The following is a 22,665-nucleotide window of genomic DNA, read 5'->3' as shown; positions in this document are numbered from 1 at the left end:
GGCGCCTACGTGCGGCGCGCGAGCGGGCGGCGGCCCCGGCGCGTGCGGATCCGCACGGAGCCTGGCTGCCCCGCCCCCCGCCCGGTGGCCCCGCCCCCCCGCCCCGGTGCCCGCAGAGCCGAGCCGCGCCAGACGCTGCCGCCGTTTATTTCCGCCGCCAGGGGGCGGCCCGGCCCGGCCGCGCAGGGCACAGGCGCTTCCGGGCCCGCCCCGCCGCGCCGCTCAGGGGCTGCCGCCGGCCCGCGCCGCGCCGTGCTTCTCGGCGAACCTCCTGCGGGAGAAAGCGCCGTCAGGCCCGGCCGGGAGCGGGAGCCGGAGCCGGCCCCGGCCCCCCGCCGGCCCCGCGCGCCCGGGGCTCTGCCGCCGGCGGACGCTGGCTGGGATCGCCCGACGCCTCCTCCCGGGAACGCGCCCGGAACCTCCATCTGAGCGTCGCCCAGAGAGGGGAAGGGGCGGGCAGGGAGGAGAGAACCCCGAAGGGCCGGGGCAGGGCCCGGTGCGGGGAGAGGGCTGGGCCGGGCAGCTGCGGTGACCCTCACAACCCTGCCCCGCAGCCACAGCTGGGCCGGGTCGCTCCCCAGACCAGGCGCTCGCTGGGAGCGGACCCTGTTGTCATTTCGAGCCTGCGTAGAGTCTAAGAAGGCTCAGGTGAACCCAGCAGGCAGAGTCTGCTGTTCCAGGAAAGCCACGAGGCGAAATAAAGCCACTGTTAGGGACAAGCCCAGCAGAGCGTTAACCGAGCGTGGGCTGAGTCGGACCGAGCTGCGAGAGTCTGCTGGAGACTGCCAGCGGCAGCTCTGGGTCCCAAACACGTCACTGCCTGGCTTTCGGGACAGAGGTTTCCCAGTCAAGGTTTCCTGACACGACGGTTCTCTCTGCCAGCAGAGCCCCAGCTGTTCAATGTTCAACGCGTCCAGGCGTGGTACCGGCCTGCTTCTCAAACGGTCTAGCTGGGTAAGCTAAAAAGCACATGGGAAGTGGTGCGGACTGCTGGTAAAAAGCTATAAATGTCCCCAAGCGCGGGACCATGAAAGCTAAGCCTTACGCCTCAGTCTGGATGAGACACATATGCACAACACTCCAGGCCCCAGAGGCAGGAAAAGGTGCCAGACCACAGACTCCACCTGGGAGAACGGAGAGGTGACACTGCGAGACCACCAGACTCCTGCGACCACCACCCTGAACCGACAGCCACCCAGCTTCTGCCACGTCCTGCCTGTGCTGCCATTAAACCCTGGTTAGCTGGGGAGCAAACCGTCCCGAGAAAGCAAAATCCTCCCCCGAGAACAGCCACGTCTCACTGTGAATCGGCAGTACTTTCAGCAGCCTGGGCAGAGGGCTATATGAAAATAAAACATTCAGCAAGCCTTGAGCTGCGAACCTTTTCTGAGCTTGAAATGGCTGAGTGACAGGGGTTGCTGCTGTCACTCAGAACTTGAGACAGACATGTACCTGCTCTCGAGTCTAGGACAGTAAGGAAGGCCCTTCTTTACTCCAAAGAAAGATGAGGAGCACAATTGTCTTTCCAAATCCCATTGGAATCCCTTCCTCTCAGAGAAGCATAGAGATCACTACTCTATAGCCAGAAGTCAGAAGAGCCTCAGAAAAAGGACATAAAAGATCGGCATGCAGAAGAGCAACAAAGTCAGATGGGGTATCCACAGGAAAGGATTTCCACCCCCTTTTCTTTGCTGTTGAACAGATCATGCCCGGAGGATCCAGCAAGAGCCCTCAGCCATCTCTGTGCTCATGTTAAAAGGTCTGGGGGACAGCTCTGAAGTCTAACATTCTCTATGCAACAGGACTATTCTGAGATGCAATTCCTCTAAACTGAAATGATCTTTCAGAAAACCAGACCTGTTTAAATTAAATTCTTGGTGACTAAGAGCTACCCGGAATCACCTAGGGCTAGCCCTTTAGAAATTGGCACTTAGAATTTGTCTAGCTTCAACTTCCAACCATGGGAATTTCCTAGACTTTCAATAGCAGGGAGAAGCTGATGCAGTGGCAAAAAGCCACAGGGTCTCAAAGGTTTAACTGATCCCTGAGCCTCTGCAATCTTCTCCCGACTCTCCCGGAGTGCTCTGGAGCAAAGCTCAGTGCAATGCCTGAGCAGGGCACCAGATGGGTTCTCCCCTTCACAGCAAGACCCTACAGAGTGGAGACCCGATCTTGCAGCAAGCAGGCCTCTTGTCACTCTGGGCTGAGCCAAACGCTCTGTTATCTCTACCGTCTCCTACAGCATCTTCTAAGGAGTCAGCCAGGCACCGAGAAGCCATCATTTCTGCTGGAAGCTTATTCCACTGATCAATCAATTTCCTTTTCAGAAACAACTACCCCATTACCTGTGTAAAGTCTGTCTGCCTACAACTTCTAACCATTAGTTACTATTCTGCTTCTCTCTGCCAGATAAAACAGCCTTTCAGAACCTGGTTTCTTCACCCAAAATTATGTATAGTGTGTCATCTCATTTACAGTAAGTTCCCCTCCAACAGACTTAACTTCCCCTCCAAACGCATTCTGAATTTTCTCTCTCTTTTCTAAAAAACGAGCCAGACACCAGAACTGGACACTTGTTCCAACATTTGCCTCATCAAAACCATGCACGGAGATCACACTCGCTCCCTGCTCTCTGTTATTCTCCACTTACACTGAGGAAGATTAATTGCACTGTCCCTGTTGCCAAACAGCAAACTTCTTTCTAAAATGAGTGTTCCACAGCATCAATACTAATTTCAAAGAAATCTATAGTCCCACAATGACTTCTATCAATCAAATCCATTACACCAAAGAACCAAATGAGGTTTCTTTGCTAAGCCCTATTCCTCAGCAGCTGTGTTTCTGGCAAACAGCTTCTATCCCACCTAGTCCCCAAAACTAGAAGCCGAGTGGCAATTCAGGAGACAGAGTGCTTCCCAGGAATGACAAGGGGCTGCACGCTTGGAAGAGGTGAAGCAGGCAAACGTCTGCCTCCTCTCTTCTTCAGCCATGGTTCACTGCCTCAGCCCTGCTGTCTTGGGCCAGAGGAGAGGAACGGGAGGACACAAGACAAAGCAAGGGCTGACCCTTGCTTGGGGCATATCTGGGTACTGCTGGGGATGGGGTCTTGGGACTCTGACAGGGTGAAGTGTGGGGGGGACTCTCACCTCCTGGCATAGTCGTACAATGCTCGTTTCCGCTCCTGCAAGGACAGATGCCGCTCCACAGAGGACCTCGCAAATTGCTTTGTAGCTGGCTGGAACAGAAAGCACAAGAGCCATCAGGAGACAGTCAAACAAAGCCAGGAGTCCTCCTTAGTGGTTCTGCAAGGACCCGGCATGCCAATTTGGCCTCCCGTTTAAAATGTTCCGTTCCCCTGACATCATGGCTAGGCCTGAACACAGGCCATCATGCTCTGGCTGAGAGCCATCAGACCAGAGGAGACAACACAACCACCAAGAGTACCTTGGAAGAAGGCACAGCTACGGAGCCCTGGATGCCAGAAGCAGCTGCAGCCTGGGAGGTAGACGGGGCAGGCAGGTCAGTACCAGCCTCCTTACTTTCAGGGAAGAAGGGCACTCTCCCCTCCAGCAAGTTGGCAATGGTGGTATCCACACAGTTGGTTTGGGCTGTAGGGACAAAGAAGATCTGTTAGAGAGGGAGCTGCTACATCAGGACACTCACATCCTTGCTGCCATTGTGCTCCACAGTGCAGCAGGGACCAGGTTTCTGCTTTCAGGTATCACAGAGATTTGGCATGGAAAGGGACCCTGTGTATTCGCAGGGGCTAATACCCTGGGCATCACTTACCCAGGTCTATCCTGATGACCTCCAGAGGCACATGAGGCAGCACCTCCTTGACCCGCTGAGCCATTGCCGTGATCCGCACATCCTCAGGAGCAACACCAGTCAGGCTGGAAGGCATCCTGGGCCTGGCTGCCAGGGGCTGGCTTGAGGCTGCAAGAGAAATAACAGTGGGCACAAGAAGGTGGCCTAAAGGTGCACGGCCTTCAAGCTGCAACAGCTCCACTTTCTCCGGTATGAACTAGTGTGATAACAACGCCAGACCTCCTGCGCACCGCCACCAAGTCTGTGCTCAGGAGTGGTGGTCCTCTCCCTGCCAGCTAGCTACAACCCCCAGCCTAGAGCACAGAGGCAGCCCCTGCTCCCCAGGAGGACGTCGAACATGCCTTCTCCTCTCCCTCCACCACGAGTAACCAAGAGCAGACTAAGGCCTCCCCAAAGGCAAAGCCTAAGTGGCAGTTCCATAGTCAGGACACTACCCAGGACACCTACCTGGGGCAAAGGGGAGAAGCGATGTGTGTCTCAGCCTCTTCATGTGTTCAGTTTTATCTGCTGCAGTGAGCCGTGTGGATACCACACCCAGCTCCATGGCCAAGGCCTGCAGAAATGTAGAGAAGAGTCACATGTACACGACACACAACACACATGACCCAGGCATTCCCATCTTGCAGGGGAGTGTATCCCCTGCAAGAGTGTACAGGCCTGCGTGGAGCCACGGCGAGGGGAAGAGGACTGGGAACTGATTTCTCCAGGGCCTCAGTGATGCATTTCAGTGTTGCATGGAGCACATGAAGGACCAGGAGTAGGCAATATCATCCTGCCAAAACAGGCTGACAGGGAGATACATGATCTTTGTCACAGGAGCTATGAAGTACCCAGCACATAAGGGAAAGGTGGAGAAACAATTGCTTTATTTGATTTGTGGCACTATGAAAAGGGAGTGAAAGGTTTGAAATAGATTGGGAGAGCCTTGATAATCGGCAGAAAGGATAAATGGGGGGTAGCAAACAGGCCACAGAAAACCTGAATAATTATAAGGGGCAATAAATACAGGCCAGAGTCCCCATCACACAAATACACCCATCCAGAAACGCCCTTTGCAACTCTGCTTGCACCCCACTCTCCTCTGTGACCATCCCAAATCGCAGCAGTCCTACACATCCCTCTCCCACGTCATCCTCCTACCTCCTGAACTCGGAGCGCAAAATCCTCACTCAGTTCTTCAGCTCGTCTGGGGACAGACGGCATCCACCTGAATGGGGACAACAGCACTGGGCTGACTGCTTCAAGGGCTGCTGGAGGAGCCAGCCCCATGTGGGATCAATGGTGCTATCCCCACCTCAGCTCTCCCTGCTCACCCCAAATCTCTCCCCAGAAGACAGTGTCAAACCTCAACACTAGCTTGCAAAATTAAGGGCAAGGCGTGGCTTAGAAGACAAAACTAGCTCATTGGATCTTTATTAGCACTCAAGCATAACTTGTGAAGTATCTCCCAATTAAGTTCCCAGAAGGGCCCCAAATGAGGACACACTGCCATTTACATGAGAGTAGAGAACAGATCAGCAAGACTCAAGCCAGATACAGCCAGGGAAAGATACAGCACAAGACTTTTCTTTGCTTAAATACCTGGATCCCTAAACTTGACTCCAAGCCCCTTCTGCTGCCTATGGACCCTTATTACACCAATGTTACTCAGCCAGTCTGGGCTCACCTGGGCCCTAGACAGGTGTCTGAACCACCTCTGCAATTCACAAGGGATTGCAGGGAAGAGACAGACACTAGAGGACTCAGCTGCCTGCAGGGAATCACCCATGGGACCTGAGCAACCCTGGGGTGAATTACAGCAGAGCAGCTAGCTTCAAAAATACACCTGGCAAACTCGACATAAAAGCCCCGAGAGACTCCTCTCCTTCACCAAATGAATGCAGGAACCAAGAGCCCTCTCGACTTCAGAAGCTGGTTGAAGCTGGTCCAGAAGATGAACCCGGCACTGACCAAATCCATGCTGAGATGCCACAATGAGGGTGCACATTAGTGCATACCAAAAAATCTCTTACTACAATGGCAAAAACATCAGGCTCTCTGCCCACCCTAAACCCTGCCCCAAATGAAGAGAGAGAGAGATAGTACCTTACTTGATAAACTGTGAAGGGAACAAAGAAGGTCCAGAGCAGCTCTGTAATCCAGGAGGAGTCAGCCACACTCTGGGGAAGAGAGCACAATGAGATCATGGCCCACAGAACACGAGCTAGTCAGGTCACCATCAGGGAAGCAGGCGGACAGAACACAGCTAAGCCATGGCAGCAAGTAACAGATAGGCGGGCAGAGAGATGTGGAGGACTGGGAAAGAGGGAATGGCAAACCCAGCGCACAGCGAGGGCAAGCCCCGGGGCAGATTCACCTTCATTAGTCTTCACCAGGCAGAGCAAGAGAGTCAGAGTTTTCACTGCTCCGAGTCATCTTTTCCTCCCACTAGGACAGCAAGATTTTCCCTCAATATCCCCACATTCTCTAACAGGCTGTGCCTTTAGAAAGGACCGAAATTTCTGAAGACCTACTAACGCTTCCTTAGAATCATGAACAACCCTCCATTATTCTGATGGGAAGAGCCCATGTAATGTCTCAACTCCCATAAGCTTTATCTCTTCATTTCCAAAGAGGCTGCACTGTGAAGTCTTAAACAATTCTTCTCTTTGAAGATAAATCATTAGAAGTAAGCTGTAATTTATCACTCTCTTCCTATTTCTAAAAATTAGTAAACAATCTTTTCCCTAAGAAGTACTGCAATGTCTGCCAGAAGAAAGCACTGGAACAGGCGCTCCGAAGCGGTGGGCTCTCCATCCTTCTCAATGGGACACAGCCCCGAGCAGCTGGACCATACTCAGAAGCCAGTCTGACTGCGAGCAGAAAGCTGAACTAAAGACCTCCAGAGATTCCCCGCAACCTGCGCTTTTCAATGATTCTAAAGAATTTGCTATTGAATGGATGCTGTTCCTAGGATTTTTGTAGTTGGTTACTTTTATCCTGCAGTGATCAAACTTTCCACAGACTGGTGAGGACACCATCTCAAGATCTACAGCTCGCAATGGAGTTGCCTTGGCTTTTTTTACACGACTTCATCCTCAAACAAAGCAGCATGGCTCCAAGACAGGCCTCGTGCCTGGTTTATTCCATGGCCTGGAAAAAGGTGCTATAAATGAGAAAAGCCCAGAAACCACAGCCACCAAGGGTAACATAAAGAAGCCTCATCTCCTGGATAAACAGACCTAAGAAACCTAAAATCAAATGCCTTCTAGTGATGCCAATAGCCAGACTTCAGTTACGCTGCCTTGTGCCACAGAACAACACATTCCTTCAAGGTTCCAGCCAATTGGAGCTGGAGAAAATTCTTTCTTAAACCCAAATTTGGTGGTTTGCTCAGCCCAGTGTCTGATATGTATCACATAAGTGTCTAAGTAAGCTTTCTGCAAAGCACTGATCAAACCATTCAAAGTATCACATTTCCAGTCCTCATAAGCTTGTGATGGTTTAAAATTACATAAGAAATCCACTAGGATTTACTTAGCCAATGTGCATGAAGGGCAAAAAATCCTGCTCGACCTCTGAAGGTAAAAATTTGAGCCAAGAAGTGACTATAACCAGTATCTTCAAACAGATCTGCAGTTATGGGCATGCTGTTCTTCCTAACATTCATGAAGGAAAGGATGCACAGACAAATATACAACTTGTCACATCTCACAGAATTTCTCAGAGGAGCCAAAACCATAAAAAGATAAGATATTAATTATAAACAGTCCAGAATGGGACAGCTATTCCACTTCTCTGCAGTAGTCATTTGAAAATTTAAAGTATCCTCACTGTTAGAAAACTGCATCTTAATCCAAAACTGAACTTGTGCAGTACCAACATTTAGTCTCAGCACCTGCAAAGACTGCTACTGTGTGCTTTGTCAGAAAAAAAAAAAAAAATCTCCACTCTTAAGCCTCTTCTCCAACGTGCAAGCAGCTACCCACAACAATCTCTCTGCCTCTTCTCCAATAAGCTGATTAAGCTGAGCCCCTTTAAGTGTTGCTTTCTGGGTTCTGCATCACGCTTATGGCCTCCTTGAACTCTCTCTACTACTGCCCCACTTTCTTGGCAGTGGGGTTACCAAAGCTTCAAATAATATTTTAGCAGTTTTCACCATTGCACACATGCAGCTAACACTGTGTTCCTCACCCTGCCAGATATTCCTCTTGTTATGCACCCACAGACCACATTAGACTTACAAGTAACAGCCATTCACTGGCAGCTATCAGTACTCCACTGGATCACAAGCAATAATTTAGCTTCTTCATTATTCACTAGTCTGAACTTCACCAGCAGGGATCTCAATATCATCATCATCTGCAGCACCAATGAAAGCACTAAATAGCACTGGCAAAGAACTAATCCCTAACAGAACCTCACTTTAAAAATACCTGCATGCTGATGTTTTAGTATGGGCAGCAATGTTTTGTGACCTGCTGGTAAGTGGCTTTAAATCTATCCACTGTGTCCTACTACCTTAAAAAGAAGGACAATAGAGAATCAACTAAAATGTCTGACATATAAAAATGTAAGTGTCTTTTAAACAAGTAGATCCATAAATCGTATCAAGAAATAAGAAATTCAGCAAAATCTCACTCTGTAAATAAACTGAGAACAGTTTTATTGCAATCTATTTAGCAGTGCTAGTATTATCATCGTGAACTTTGCCACTTTTCTGAAGCTAATGTTGCATCATGTTACATATCTGCATTTGGGAAGCATGAGTTCTAGAACCTAATCCAGAGAGCCTTGCCTAAGCTTTGGCACATCAGCCACTCTCCAAGGCGGCTGGAGCTATTCTTTCGAAGCACTTTAAAAGAAGGGAGCTCACAAAGAGGAGATGAGACACAGTGATGCTATGGTCATGGAAGCCAGATGGCACATTGTTAGACAGCTGAGCCACTAAAACATTTATCTAAATTGCCAGTGTAACTAAAAGAGTATTGACTTAGCAGAAGTTCCCTGGGAAAGGCACTTGAAAAACAGAAGCGTTAGCACTGAGAAGCTAGTCCTTGGGGCGATAGGACACAAGGCCAGGCTGCACTACCCACGGGCTTCAAAGCAGAAGCAGAATTAACAGCATCACCAAGACCCTTGCACAGTGCGCTCCTCCACAACTCCTCCTTGCCCTACGTCCCTGACTCACCACAGTGATCAAAGGCCTCTGAACTTGTAGGGCAACTGGCTGTACCACATCCAAGATTGAGAACGGCCAAGAGCTGAAAAGGAAGAATTCAGGAGTGAATGACCCCAAAGCTAAAACAAAGTGATGACAGCCCCGCTGCAGGAATATCCAATTCCTAGTACCTGAAGCAGAGCAAGCCGGCCCGGCCATTGGTGGCAGCCTCCTCCGGGAACAACAGCAGTGGTGGGTTTCCTCTGTGGGATGAATACACCTTCAGGGAATCCACCAGCTCTGCTCGGCTTCCTGTTACTCCCAGCTCCATGAATCCCCGTGACCAGCAGATGAAGCCAGGGGCACCGTTCAATGCAGGCTACAAGGAAAAACACGAGTAAGGAAGAAATGCTGTCCTGTCCTCCCCTCAAGGCCTACTTTCCCAGATGACAGTGGGAGACAAAGTTCCTGCTCATCAGCAAAAATGCCTCTGGGGGCTTAGGGAGCAACCTGCACGCTAAAAGCACTAGTAGCAGAGAACATGTTACTGCCAGGCTTCAGTAACTGCTCTGGCCCCGATTCCCTAGGAAATTGATTCCTAATCTTCAGTTCAGACTGTACCCCGTCTGCCAGAGAAACGAACTCCCCCCCCTGCCCTGGGTGACAACTGTGTTTCCCCATGTTCTCTCTAGTAGTTCCTGACACGCTTGGTAAAGGATACACTACTTCCAAGAGTTACTTTTCTCCAGGTAAGGAGCAAATCTACTGCTGTTCAGGATATAGGACCAACCAACTCACCTACAGGCATGTTTGGAGCCTGTTGATTCAGGAACTCCACACATAAGGAATTTCACAAGAGTACAGGGAAAGTTACACAACGACCAGCCCAGCACAACAACCCAAGCACCACTGCCCCGCCACGCAGCTCCCCTCAGCACTCCTCTGCAGTGCAGCTGGCTGTCCACACACGCAGAAGTGGCACCCAATGCTGTGGGAAAACCCCACAACCAACCCTGCTTCTGACACCACCTATTTGAAAGGCCAGAAAAAGATACAGATGCTAGGATTTGCCCACTCTCTCTCAATAAAATCAATACCCACTGTAACATTTCCTGTTCCTCCTCACCTGTTTTATTTTTTCATGCGGAGCCTAAAGTGTGACACTGAAGCACAGAAAAAAAACTCAAGGCTTGTGCGATACTGGGTTAATAAATAAGAACTGAAGAGGATCATGGCAAACCCTAAATTCTGAAAGAGCTCTCTGTGCACTTCTCTTGGAGAGAGGTACTTCCAGCCCTGTTGTGCTCAGCTCCAGGTTACTCACCGTATTACATGAGGTCAGAAGGTTGATGACATTGTGATCAAATTGTGTCACGTGGTTGGCGATATATACCCTCACATTGACATCACGAAGCTGGGGATCACTTTGTCGCACAAATAAGCCCAGCACTGAGCACATGACACGTACAATAAACCTGGGGGGGGGAGAGTGGTTTTTTCAAGTTCTGCAGTCTGAGCCATCACTGGCTTACATATCCAACAAACAGAACAGAGACCTGGGAATTCATGTGACTTGCAAAAGAACACTGGTACAAAAAGGAAATGATATGACAGACGTCTGGGACAGGAATTGTTGGGGGGCTGCAGTTGGGGCTGAAGGCTGCCTGCAGAGCTGTAGCTGCAGCATGAAGTATGGGCCAGCAAGCCTCACACAGAATTTCCTAGCAGGATACCCGGCTGACCCAAGCGTTTCAGATCAGTCCTTGAGCACTCAAGAGGCAATTGCCAGCTTTGGTCTTGGCAGAGAAGGCACCTTCATGGGTCCTGGGGACAGAGAGGCCCAAAAGCACAGCTCCCCATAAACCTCTGCATGAACCAAGCCTCCATGGCTAAGGACCCCAAATGGGTGAGGGCAGTCCTCCTGCCCCATGCTGCCCCACAGCAGTGCCTGCACATCCCCCCCGCCCCAGGCAACAGCAGGAGCTCGGCAACCTGGGGAGAGGCAGGCTCACGCACCGTCGTAGCACGCTGTCAGGCAGGGCGCAGCTGATGAGAAAGACGTGTACACCAATGAAGAGGCGCAGGACGAGCAGGCAGAGCCCCACGGGTGCGTAGAGCAGCAGGGCCAGAAGCAGGAACCCATCGGTCGGAAATCTGTAGGGCCAAAGAGCGGCACAGACAGCCTGACCATGGCTGGGACACACATCGGATGGTTGGACCCTCAGCTGCCCACCCCAGCCCTCCCCGGGGACTACCCTGTGACCCCTGCTCCACGTAACCTGCCGGGCCTCCCCAGCGCGATACCCAGCCCATCCCGAGCCTCCCCGCGGGCCTCCCAGGCACACCCTGGACCCCCACTAGTCCCCCCACAGGACACCCCGACCTTCCCCACGGAGCTCCCGTGGGATACCCCTTCCCCCCGTGGGCCCCCGGGGCCTCCCCACAGGGACACTCCAGCTTCCTGCGTGGGCCTCCCACGGGACACCCCGAACCCCCGGGCCTGCCCCAGGACCCCGCGACCCACCCCCACCAAACACGGAGAGGGCCACACGCGCCCCCCAGGCCGCCGCAGCTCTCACCGGTGCGAGTCGAAGAGCCGCTCGGGGCCCGGGGCCGCAGGAGGCTCCATCCCCGCCGCACCCGGTGCCTCAGGAGCGCTCGACACCCGTCGCCATCTTCCCCCGCGGCCGCCCGCCTGGCCCGCGCGGGGCAGCCTGGGAGGCGCGGCGCCTTCCCGGCGTGCACCGCGCCGCCCCCCGCCCCCCCGCTCCCTCCTTCTTGCCCTCCCGGGACGGCCGGCGAGGCAGGGAGGGCGGTTGGCGGGTCTGGCGGGCACGGCGAGCTGCTCTCGCCCCGGAGCCTCCCTGCCCTCCCCCGTCGGCGGCCGCGCTACAGCTACAGGCGCGCCTCGCGGCGGGACTACAGCTTCCGGCAGGCCCCCGCTTCAGGACTACGCCTCCCGGCAGGCGTGGCGGGGCGGGGCGGGACTTCAGCTCCCAGCGTGCCCCGCAGGCGGGCGCCCGAGCAGCATGGCGGCGCTGGCGCGGTGGGCGCGGGTTCCGCTGCGGCCGGGCGCGGCGCGTTGGTGCCGGGCGCTGTGCGGGGCCGCCGACGCCCCGCTGCCTCCCCCGCCTCCCCCGCCTCCCCCCCCCTCTGCCGGGGGCCGGGTGCTGGCGGCGGCGCTGGGTGCCGGGGCGGCGGCGCTGGTGCTGCTGTGGGCCCGGGAGGGCGAGGGCCGCCGGCCCGCGCTGCCCGCGCTGCGCGCCGCCGTGCCCGCCCCGCCCGCCCCGCCGCCGCCCGCCTCGCCCCGCGCCGCCTTCAACTTCATCGCCGACGTGGTGGAGAAGACGGCGCCCGCGCTGGTCTACGTGGAGATCGTGGGCAGGTACGGGCACCGGCGCCGGGCGGCCGCCCCCGACCCGGCCCGCAGCCCGCGCGGAGCCAGCTTCCCCGCAACCCGACGGGGCAGTTTCCCTCTTCCGTCGTGCTCCTCCGAGAAGGGCCTGGCCCCGTCCTCCCCGCACCCCCAGGGAGGGATTCCCCGCCCTCCCCGGCTGCACGGCCCCCCTCTCCCAGCCTCCCCGCGCAGCGCAGCCCCCCGCCCCGGCCGTCTCGTGTCCCAGCAGCCTGAACCGGGCACGGCACCCGGGTGGGGTCCCACAAGCGCCGCGGGAGGGACGGATCCGTCCGGTCGCGCCGCTGCCTGCCGGCACGCGGTCGGCCTTCGCCCCAGGGACGCGCTGCTGCCGCGCCGCCACCTTCCTGTCCTCCGGGACCGTTTCGGCAAAGCTGCCTTCTGGGCAGCGGCCCCGGGCTGTCCTGCGGCGCAGGATTACTCTGTCCCGGGAGCAGAACTTTGCACAACGTTCTTGCCAGCCTGTGTCTCCAGCCTGTCGAGGCACCTCTGAACAGTAGCTCTGCCCTTCAGCTTGTTGACTGCTCCCTCCAGTGTGGTGTCACTTGCGGGCTTGCTGAGAGCGTGCAGTGTCCCATCCTCCTGTTCACGAACGTGAAAGGTGTTAAATGGCGTTGGCCCTTCTCTGAGTTCCTGAGGGGTGGTGTTAGTAGCTGACCACCAGCTGGACCTGAACCTTGGTGGTCCAGCCAGTTCTCCATTCACCTTATCTGCTTATCAGCCTGCATGTCACCTGCGTGGCTAGAAGGGTACCACGGGAGACCGTGCTGAAAACCTTCTTAAGGTAATCAATATCCGCTGCTCACTCCTTACCTGCACAGCCACTCATCTGTTCACAGAAACCAGCCAGGTTGGTCGAGCATGATTTGCTGCTGGTAAGGCTGGGCTGGCTGCTCTCAGTCCCTTTCTTGTGTGCTGTGTACCAGGAAGTGTTTCTGGGAGCGTTTGCTCCATAACTTTCCCAGAGACAGGAGTGAAGCTGGCTGACCTGCAGTTTTCAGGACCCTTTTTCTTGGCAGTCTTGCAGGCTGGTGTGACGTTTGCCTTTTTCCAGCCATCAGGAGCCCCCCTGTACCACTGTGATATTTGAGCCCTCACAGGGACATGAGCCATACCCCTCATGTGTATCCTGTCTGGTGCCATGGACTTGTGTGTGTCCAGTTGGCTTCAGCGATCCCTCCCTCGATCTTCTTCTGTGTAATGCTGTATTCCCACAGACTCTGCCTCTGGGCACAGGGACTTGGGAGGCCCAAGGAAGAAGGCAAAAAGGCACCGATCACCTCAGCCCTTTCTGTGTCTTGTGTCACTAGGCCCCTTGCCTCACTCAGCACCAGGCCTTTCCACAGAGGTCAGGGTGATTGATGTCCCCCATTGGGGACCAGGGCCTGTAATTGTGAGTCTTCCTCTAGCTGTCTGAAGAAGATGTACCCATCGCCTCCCAAGTGGTTATTACCTGCTCTGAGGCAAGGCTCTGTCTGTTCAGGCTACTTCTTTGTGCAGATCGCAACCCCTTCTACTTACCTCCTTGCTGCTCTTTCCCAAAGAGCCTGCACCATCCATTGCAGCTCTCCACTCACGTAAGCTTCCCACCATGCCTCTGTAGTCCCAGTGGGATCGTACCTTTGCAGTTGTGCGCAGACTCCTGATTCTTCCTGCTTGTTCCCCTGTTGCGTGCGTGTTTGTGTGGACTCTTAGGATGTGGACCTTTCATGGGGAAGTGAAGGAGTCTCCCCCATTGTGCTGTTGCACAGAGATCCTCACTATCCCCCACTTCTTTCCAGGCCTACCAGCCTGGGCCACCCAATCTGCCTGGCCCCTGCCTGCCCCACCCCAGAGTCCCCACCAGTCCCCTCAGGGTCCCTGCCACCCCTCCCTGACCTGTGCCCACCTTGCAGGCATCCCTTTTCAGGCCGTGATGTGCCCATCTCCAACGGCTCGGGTTTCCTGGTGTCTCCGGATGGGCTCATTGTGACCAACGCTCACGTGGTGGCAAACCGGCGGCGCGTGCGGGTGAAGCTGGCCAGCGGCGAGCAGTATGATGCCGTGGTGCAGGACGTGGACCAGGTTGCAGACATCGCTACCATCAAGATCAAGCCCAAGGTGTGCATTGCAGTTGTGGAGGCGCTCCCTTCATTCCCTCCCATCTGCTCGCTGACCTCCTCTCTTCCAGCACCCACTGCCCACCCTGCCCCTTGGGCGCTCCTCCGAGGTGCGGCAGGGAGAGTTCGTGGTGGCCATGGGCAGCCCCTTCGCCCTGCAGAACACCATCACCTCCGGCATCGTCAGCTCTGCCCAGCGGGGCAGCCGGGAGCTGGGCCTGACCACCTCTGACATGGAGTACATCCAGACCGATGCTGCTATTGATGTAAGGGGAGCTTGCGGTGCGCGGCGGGTTGGCACCTCATCCCGGTTGCCCTCTTTGGGGAAGGGGAGCTGGGGAAGGGCTGTGGGTGCTGTGAGGTCAGAGGAGGCTGGACACAGAGCACTGGGAGACGAAGGGATTCTGGCCAGTCACCCGGGTGCTGGCTGCGTTTCTCGGCCTGACCCTGTTCTCTGGACTCTGCCTCCCTGCCGCGGGTCCTGCTGTGTGAGGATGTCGCTTTCTTGGCCTGTTTAACTGCTCTCTCCTCTGCTGCAGTTTGGGAACTCCGGGGGCCCCCTCGTCAACTTGGTGAGTTCTCCTGCTTGCACCCTAGCTGGCTGGGGCAGAGAGGTGCCACGTGCCCTCTGGTCTGTGCCCCCTGGGGCACGGTGCCCCTTGGTGGGAGCGCTTGGTGGGTGCTACAGCTGCCAGGAGGGAGGGACTGTGCATGCACCAGGTCCCTTGTGAGGCAGAGCAGGGGATGGGAGTCCTGTGCAGCTTTTGTTTCGGGGAGCCCGAGCCAATGGGACTCTGGCATGGCAGAGCCAAGCCCTACGCTGGTGAGGCTGGCGTGGCTGATGCTGGCAGGGCAGAGGGAGGGGCTGCGTGGGCTGCAGCTCACTGGACCGGTCCCTGCCTAGCCTCGGCAGGGTTGGGCAGGCTGCAGAAGAAGTAGGCTGGGAAGGGACGGGTGCACAGGGAGGACTCCAGGCTTGCACGGTAGTTTCCCTGCTCTCCACAACGATGCAGGCTGGATAGCACAGTACCCTTTCCCCTGTAGGACGGCGAAGTGATTGGGGTGAACACTATGAAGGTGACATCAGGCATCTCTTTTGCCATCCCCTCAGACCAGCTGCGGAAGTTCCTGCAAAAGGAGGAGCAGCGCAAAAGTGAGTTGGGTGCCTCCCTGCTCGGGTATTGGGGGAAGGAGGCCAGAAGGAGGAGGACGAAAGAGGGAAGCTCTGGCACAGCTGGGCTCTGGGCCCTTCTTCTGAGAAAAGGGCAAGCAGAGCAGGAGAAAGAGTCTTTGGGGGCAAGAAGGTTCTCCCATCTGGCATGAAACTCCCCTCTGCCATGAGAAAGCTGTGCTGCTACTTCCTTGCCCACAGGGGCCTAACAGACTGCAAGGAGGATGCTGCTGTGCATCTGCTGCAGGAAGATACTTTTAAAGTGTCCCAAGTAGCTTGCACTTAAGTCCCCAGGAGTAGGTGAGGATTTATTTTTTTTTTTTTTTTGTTCATTGCTACTTTTCAGTAGATCTCAGCATATGGGAGAATTGGTGGACCATTATTTGGTGTTCAAAAAAGGGAAGGGATGACTTGGAAACTGGGGGCTACTTAGCCCTGTGTGTACTAATGGAAATGCAGGTGCAGGATTCAGCTGTATCATAAAGGACAAGTAGTTAATTTAGTCCTGTAGAACATTGCCTCTTTTTGTTCCTTTGTGTTTGTGATTATTTAATGCAGACTCTTGCTTTCTGGTTCTCATGTTGACACCATGGAGTGATATTCTCAGCCAAAAAAGATGACAAATCAAACCAGGAAAGCAAAGTATGCAATACCTATAAAGCTCTAACTGGTAAATGGAACTTAAATAAGCTGTTGCTAGGGAATCAGAATGACTCCCTCCGCATGGTGTCTGCCCTGAGGTGTGTGGGCTTTGTGACTCGGCTGGCTCAGCCCAGTACTATTTTGAGTGCATGTCTGTTTTAAGCCTTGTCATTTGATGTCCTTTCCTTCAACAGGCTCTTGGTTTGGCAATACAGAGACAAAGCGCCGTTACATAGGGGTGATGATGCTGACTCTTACACCCAGGTATGTGTTCTAAGGTCTGGGGACCAACAGACCGGTCTTGTTGGGGCATGCTGACTGTGTGACGGGATCTTCCAAACTAACTGAGTGCGCCTGTTTTTTGGGAGGATTGTCTTCACATCTTGAGCATTTACTCTCAAATCTCTTTGTGCTCGTGTTGTGTTTAGACTCTAGGCTGTGTCAGAGGTAAATTAGAAGCTTGCAAGTTTCTATACTTGTGGCAGAATCTGCAAGCAGATAAAAAGTGCTAGATCAGTCTATAATTGTCATTGAGGGGAATTTGATAAAGAGCTCTTGCAACACAGCATGAAAGAAAAGCCACCAGAAGCATTGTGTAATTAATAGATATGCAACGTGCCAACTGAAAGTTGTGATGGAACAGTTGGGCAAGTTGTACTCTCTGGGAGGAGGGAATTTACCAGGTGAATTGCTGTGGTGCAGAAACAGTTCTAGAATATGGAACTTTCAGAATAAGAAATGGCACGTTTGCCTGCGGTAGTCGACTGAGGGAGGAGGTAAACAGGTAGGAGAGCAGGCTGTGTTGGCACACACAGCGTGGCTGCCGCCCAGAGGGTGGTGCGAGGCTGCTGGGTTTCAGGAGGAAGGCTGGGTGCTGCCTCTGGAAAGAAGTCGTCATGGTGCTGACCAGTACAGCACTGGCGAGTGGGAAGGGGATGACTTCTCGTGGGTCTGAGACTCTTCACCCTCATGGCTGTGACTTGGGAAGGGCATTGTGTTACCTCTGCATCTCAAGGAATGCTCTGGTTAGCAAAGATGATTGCGGACAGACAACCTGCTTGGGTCTGATAGAAGGATCACCTGCTGCCCTTGCTTCAGCTGGTCCCTGAGACACGCCTGAGGCCTTGGCAGCCGACCAAGCACCCTGAGACAGGTGCCCTGTGGCAGATGTGCCCTACTGAGGGCTGGACAGCCCTGGTCAGGCCTGCACGGAGCTTCGCTCAGGGCTGTGAGCCCTGGGAGAGAGTTGCTCCAGGAGCTATACCTGATTGTCTATCAGCGGCCTTCTAGATGCAGCAAGTGCATGTGTTAGGAGTGTGCTGGATCTGCACTCTCACCTCTGAGAGCAGTTCTCCTGTTCAAGGACAGAGTCCCTTGCTCTGGTTCCTTGGCTTTTGCAGCCATCTTTCAAGAGACTTTTAACTGACTCTTGGGGCTCAGCATATTAGTGGGGCTGGTGGCTGTAGTATCCTTGACAGAAACACCTTTCAGGGCTGTGCTCTGCCCTTGCTAAAGCTCTTGTGGCCCTTGTGTGTTGGTTGAGTTTGCAGGCTGCCTGCACCTCTGCACCATGAGCGGTCTCTGGGGTTCCTGCCTGGGACACAAATGGAGGAGCAGATGCTCTGTGCCTCGTGAGATTGGCGGCAGTGGGGTGGGTGGGGGAACACTGTCAGCATTGCTGGCATGCCCAGTAGATGGTGCTGGTACTCGGCAAAACCTGTGGGATGTGGGAGCCCCACCTCCTCCTGTTTCACTGGATAGGCATACAGGACGAAGTCTATCAGGGAAGAAGCATGAAATGCTTAGGACATGGCTCCTGGGAAGCGGGTCCAGCTTCAGCACAGCCAGTGACCAGTCTGGCAGCTGGTCCTGGAAAATCTGCAGTCATCTTACAGCATGGAGTAAGTAGGGACTGAGCAAAGGACTTTGAAAACAGCAAAGGAAAGAGACACTGATTACTGGGGACAGGTTCTACATGAAACTGCTGCTGGGGTGTGTTGCTGGTCAGGGGTGTTACTAGAGGGACGTCCAAAACATGGGTTGGTTCTTCACGCAATGTGTGATAGAACTTGCTGGTGTTGTAGGGTTCAAAAGAGCAACTAGAAAACTTTACAGAAGACAAACATTACTGGCTTTCAAATGCAAAGATGCAGCATTACAGCTCAGGAGCTTCTTGAACCAGGCAGCTGGAGGCCATAGGCATCTGGGGAACTATCTCATCTGCAGCTGGTGTTGTAGGTGATAGGGTGGTGGGGAAGATGGACCCCTCATCCGACTGACCTGTGGACTGCGGCTGGCTGGGATGGAGTCCTTTTCTTCATAGCAGCCCATGGTGTGCTGTGTGTTAGATCTGTGACCAAAACTGTTGGTAACACACAGATGTTTTAGCTGTTGCTGACCGGTGCTTACGCAGTGTCAAGACCTGCCCTGTTTCTCACTTGGCACCCCCAGGGAGGAGGCTGGGAGGGGACACAGCTGGGACTGCTGACCTGAACTGACCGTGCTGTATGACGTCGTGCTCAGCAATAAAACTGGGGGGAGTTTTTCCAAGGCAGCCATTGCTCGGGGATTGGCTGGGCATCCGTCTGCTGGTGGGAGGTGGTCAGTGAGTGCCTTTGCATTGCTTGCGTCTTTTTTTTTTTTTTCCTTTCTTTTCTTTCTTTCTTCGCCTGTTAAACTACCTTTATCTAGACCCCGAGGTTTTCTTGCTTTTGCCCTTCAAATTCTTTCCCCCATCCTGCTGGGGGAGTGACCAAGCAACTAGGTGGGGACTTACCTGCCAGCCAGGGTCAACAACCCACCACAACTGGGTGCAGCCATTCTTAGTGCTATGTAGCCTAAAATCACGCATTTACTATGCTAACAGAGACACCTGCTTAAGGGCATGTATTGTTCAGCTTTAGTGACTGAGATGAAGAAGCAGACTTGACTTAGTAAATGTGCAGACCACATCAAATTGGTAGTTCTATCAGTAGTGCCCAGTGACAGGACAAGAGGCAATGGGCCCAAACTGAAACATGTGAGATTCCATCTGAACACAAGAAATCACTTTTTTATTGTGAGGAGGATGGTCAAAGCCTGGCATAGGTTGTCTGGAGAGGTTGGAGAGTCTCCAACCTTGGAGATACTCAAAACCCGACCAGACACAGTCCTGGACAACCTGCTCTGACTGAGCCTGCTTGAGCAGGGGGGTTGGGCTAGATGATCTCAAGAGACCCCTTCCAACCTCAACCATGCTGTGATCCTGTGAAATCAAGAAGGGGTGGCAACTTGCAAAGGTCTGTGAAAAAGTACAGTAGAGTTCAGCAGAACCAGTGCGAAGTGAGAAGCCATAACTGACTGAACAGGTACCTGATAAGGAACAAGGAGCTGGGCAGAGAGACCTTGAGAATTTCTGGGGCTGCAGCAGATCAGAGCTGATGTGCAGTGTTTGAGGGAAGAATGCTGTTTACATGATGCATGGTCCCTCCACTCTGGTGAGATCCAGCTGGAGCGCTGTGTCCAGTTCTGGATGCTTTCAGGAGGGGTGAGGAGCAGTTGGAGAGAGTCCAAAGAGGAGCAGTGAGAGGTGCAGAATCTAACCTAGGTTTAGAAAACCTAATCTGTGGGAAGATGGGAGGAATGACTCCAGAGGAGAGATGTAGGTATACCTCTGCTTGGCACATCTGGCAAAAAGAGGGGGCATGGCTTTTGTTCTGTGTCCTACCTGCCGAAGGCAGAGAAGTGAAACTGCAGCAGGGAAGGGGTAGATCTGATACCAGGAAGGGCGGCCTGACGTGGGGCTGCTCAGACAGGGGAAGTGCATCACCAGCAGCTGTGATCCAGCTGGCAGCTGCTCTGGTAGTTTCTAGCTCTCCCTGGAACAGTTAGGACTTTTGTCCTCTAGTTTTTGACAGGAAGATGGTGGTGTTTGGGTGCCCCTGGGGTTTGCAGCTGGTCGCTTGTGCTTAGTAGCATGCAGGGATGCAGGAGGAGAGGTGCTGTGTCATGGTCTCCAAGCTTGTGCAGCTGTGGTGGGGTGGGAGCCCTGCTCTGCCTCCCAGCTCCTTACCATGATGCTGACTTTCACTCTGCAGCATCCTGGCTGAGCTGAAGCTGCGTGACCCCAGCTTCCCCGATGTCTCCTACGGAGTGCTAATCCACAAGGTGATCATTGGCTCCCCGGCCCATCAGTAAGTGCTGCCCTCTGCCTTGGGGGGTGGCATGGGAGAGCAGCTACGCAGGAAGGGATGTATTTAGCTCTGAGTGTTCTGCTCCAGAGCAGCAGGGCTTGGGCCCTGCAGCCATCAGTCTGCAGCAGAAAACAACTGGTGACGCTTGTCCAGGCTTGGTGTCCTGTTGGCCAAGGTACCTGTGTGGCTGGAGGAATGCCTGGTGCAGCAGCCCAAGCCTCCTGTAGTGCCTGGCTCCCCTTGCTTCTGGGAAGACGAAGCTGAGTGTCTGCTTTGCCCGCTGTGTGTTCCTGTCATCATTGTCCCCACAGGGCAGGGATGAAGGCAGGTGACGTCGTGCTGGAGATCAACGGGCAGGCATCGCGCCGTGCAGAGGATGTGTACGAGGCAGTACGGACGCAGCAGAGCCTGGCCTTGCTGGTGCGGCGTGGCTACGACACTTTGCTGGTGAGCGTGGTCCCTGAGGTCACGGAGTAGCGGTGCTGTCGTGCGGGCCACTGCGGGCGCTGGCTGGTGGTGCTGGCCGAGAGCCGAGGACACAGGACCGAGCCATGTCTGTGCCGGTCAGGGAGAGACTGAGAGCTTGCGAGGGACTGGAAGGGGCCAGGCAGAGGGGCCCGGCCTGGTGCTTGGGTGGACTCATGGTGCAACCATTCCCCTCTGTACTCAAATAAAGCACTTTTCTAGGGACCCCCCAGCGCTGTGTGGCCTCCTTCCCAAGGCAGTGGCAGTTGCCTAGAGGAGGCTGGGCTGTGTGGCACCCTACCCCTCTTGTCAGTCCCCACAGGAGTCCTTCCAGCTGGGGAAGAGCACACCAGCTGTGCCTCCAGGGATCTCCTCGCTGTTAGGGTCGAGGTGTCTTGCCACCCACTCGGCACCCGCACAGGCTGGGATCTGACGCCTCCATCTGTAACACGTGGGCACCCGTCAAGCCGTGGCTTGTGAGGCCACCTCCTCTGAAAGTGAGCGCGACCCTGGAGCTGCTCCGGGGTGGCTCTGCCTCGTGTGCTGGCTGAGCTGGTCCTTGGTAGCGCTTGCCGCTGTGGCTGTGCCCACGAGGCCAGAGGGATGTGGCGGATGTCTGTCTCGTCGCATTGCTTCCACTGGGAGCACTGCAAACGCTCTAAGGTTTGCATCCACATCTGCACCCATGAAGCAGCTTTCCAGGTCATGGTGAAACGGGTGTCGATGCCGGACTTTGAGATGGGCTGGGGCAGCATGTCGCTGGCCCTGATGTTCAGGAGGGCCAAAGGTGGGAGCCTGTGCCGGGGCTGGGGCTATGCGTGCCTTGTCGGTGCTGCCTGTCCCTCCCCCAGCCCGCTGTCTGTCTGTGCTGGAGCACTGCTCTCCCACGCACGCAGCCTGGCCCCTGGGGACCGGCCGGGCCCTCCCTGTGCTCTGCAGCTGGCAGCCGAGCGCCTGGCCGGCCCTTCTGGGAAGGAGCAGCTCCCGCTGTTCCTCGCCTTCCTGGAAGAGCCCCTGCTCTGCTCTGGCCCCTGCCAGAGGCTGCGGGCGGCAGGCAGCTCTGGGGGGAGGGCTGCCTTGAGGGGCCGTGTCCGGCCCTGCTCGGGCTGTGTCCGGCCCTGCTCTGGCGAGAGGAATGCGTGTGTCGAGCCAGGCCCTGCCCGTGACGGGGCTCCCGAGCCCTCGCCCCTGCCTGTTATTTTTAGGAGATGAAAGAAGCACAGTTCCTTGGGGGTGCTGTGGCGAAGGGTGGCTCCAAGCCGCTGCTCCCCCCGTGTGCTCCTCCTGCCCCGGAGAACAGGCCTCCTTTCAGGCGGCCCTGGCCTTGCCAGAAGAATTTGCTCCCCCAGCAAGCCCCAGCCGGCTGCTCGCAGGGGAAATAGCTGAGACGCCGGGCGGCGTTTCTCGCATAGCTGCTCAGGCAGCGCTGACCGCAGTGCTTTCCACTGCCTCGAGCCAGGGCCTGCCCCAGCCCAGCCGCTGGCTGCCTCTCTCCTCCTCTTCCCCAGGCGCAGGGAGGAGCGGTCTGTCCCCCAGCAATGTGGAGGTGGCTGAAGCTGCCTCTCTGCGCTGCAGATGGGACCAGAGTGTCTGGCTGGGGTGCGAGAGCTGCAGGAGCTGGGGTGTCCCTCCCTTTGCCCTCGTGTCACGTCCTCGTTCTCTGCCCCAAGTGTCTCAGCTCCTGGCTGTGCTGGGCTCTGCTCCCTCCATGCCAGTCGAGGCAGCCCATCTCT

The 22,665-nt window shown here is 55.1% G+C and overlaps 2 protein-coding genes across 5 annotated transcripts; one reads left to right on the top strand and one right to left on the bottom strand.

The window, feature by feature from the left end:
- Window positions 1-131: 131 nt before the first annotated feature.
- AUP1 (AUP1 lipid droplet regulating VLDL assembly factor) lies at window positions 132-11,709 on the bottom strand. Of its 4 annotated transcripts, none has more exons than XM_075499339.1 (12): window positions 11,548-11,709; window positions 10,985-11,122; window positions 10,293-10,443; window positions 9,160-9,347; window positions 8,999-9,071; window positions 5,914-5,987; window positions 4,969-5,035; window positions 4,276-4,381; window positions 3,790-3,936; window positions 3,445-3,608; window positions 3,147-3,235; window positions 132-271 (listed from the first exon to the last, which is right to left on the bottom strand). In XM_075499339.1, exons 1-12 carry the CDS (start codon window positions 11,595-11,597, stop codon window positions 223-225), a joined length of 1,296 nt encoding a protein of 431 aa, XP_075355454.1. In that variant the 5' UTR covers window positions 11,598-11,709; the 3' UTR covers window positions 132-222. The 4 variants fall into 4 exon arrangements, with proteins under 4 accessions (XP_075355454.1, XP_075355457.1, XP_075355455.1 ...); XM_075499342.1 differs by having other exon boundaries at window positions 10,985-11,161; window positions 11,548-11,686; XM_075499340.1 differs by lacking the exon at window positions 4,969-5,035 and having other exon boundaries at window positions 5,919-5,987; window positions 10,985-11,161; window positions 11,548-11,682.
- A 248-nt stretch (window positions 11,710-11,957) lies between these two features.
- Window positions 11,958-21,155, top strand: HTRA2 (HtrA serine peptidase 2). The gene is made up of 8 exons (XM_075499344.1): window positions 11,958-12,353; window positions 14,279-14,483; window positions 14,554-14,748; window positions 15,022-15,054; window positions 15,527-15,635; window positions 16,490-16,559; window positions 20,372-20,467; window positions 20,779-21,155. The coding sequence occupies exons 1-8, from the start codon at window positions 11,998-12,000 to the stop codon at window positions 20,942-20,944; spliced, it is 1,230 nt and encodes a 409-aa protein (XP_075355459.1). The 5' UTR covers window positions 11,958-11,997; the 3' UTR covers window positions 20,945-21,155.
- Window positions 21,156-22,665: the final 1,510 nt, after the last annotated feature.

This window comes from Mycteria americana, chromosome 4 (genome assembly GCF_035582795.1).
Source record: "Mycteria americana isolate JAX WOST 10 ecotype Jacksonville Zoo and Gardens chromosome 4, USCA_MyAme_1.0, whole genome shotgun sequence".
NCBI classification, from domain to species: domain Eukaryota; kingdom Metazoa; phylum Chordata; class Aves; order Ciconiiformes; family Ciconiidae; genus Mycteria; species Mycteria americana.
The sequence above is the reverse complement of the archived record's forward strand: the minus strand, read 5'-3'. Positions and strand labels throughout refer to the sequence as shown.

Excerpts from the sequence above, each read along its gene's own strand:
- AUP1 (XM_075499342.1), bottom strand. The coding sequence starts at position 11,597 with ATGGAGCCTCCTGCGGCCCCGGGCCCCGAGCGGCTCTTCGACTCGCAC. Across the intron at positions 9,348-10,292 it reads TTCTGACCTCATGTAATACG|CCTGCATTGAACGGTGCCCC; the intron begins GTGAGTAACCTG and ends TTTTCCTTGTAG. Across the intron at positions 3,609-3,789 it reads GGTCATCAGGATAGACCTGG|CCCAAACCAACTGTGTGGAT; the intron begins GTAAGTGATGCC and ends TTGTCCCTACAG.
- HTRA2 (XM_075499344.1), top strand. The coding sequence starts at position 11,998 with ATGGCGGCGCTGGCGCGGTGGGCGCGGGTTCCGCTGCGGCCGGGCGCG. Across the intron at positions 14,484-14,553 it reads CCATCAAGATCAAGCCCAAG|CACCCACTGCCCACCCTGCC; the intron begins GTGTGCATTGCA and ends CCTCTCTTCCAG. Across the intron at positions 16,560-20,371 it reads ATGCTGACTCTTACACCCAG|CATCCTGGCTGAGCTGAAGC; the intron begins GTATGTGTTCTA and ends TTCACTCTGCAG.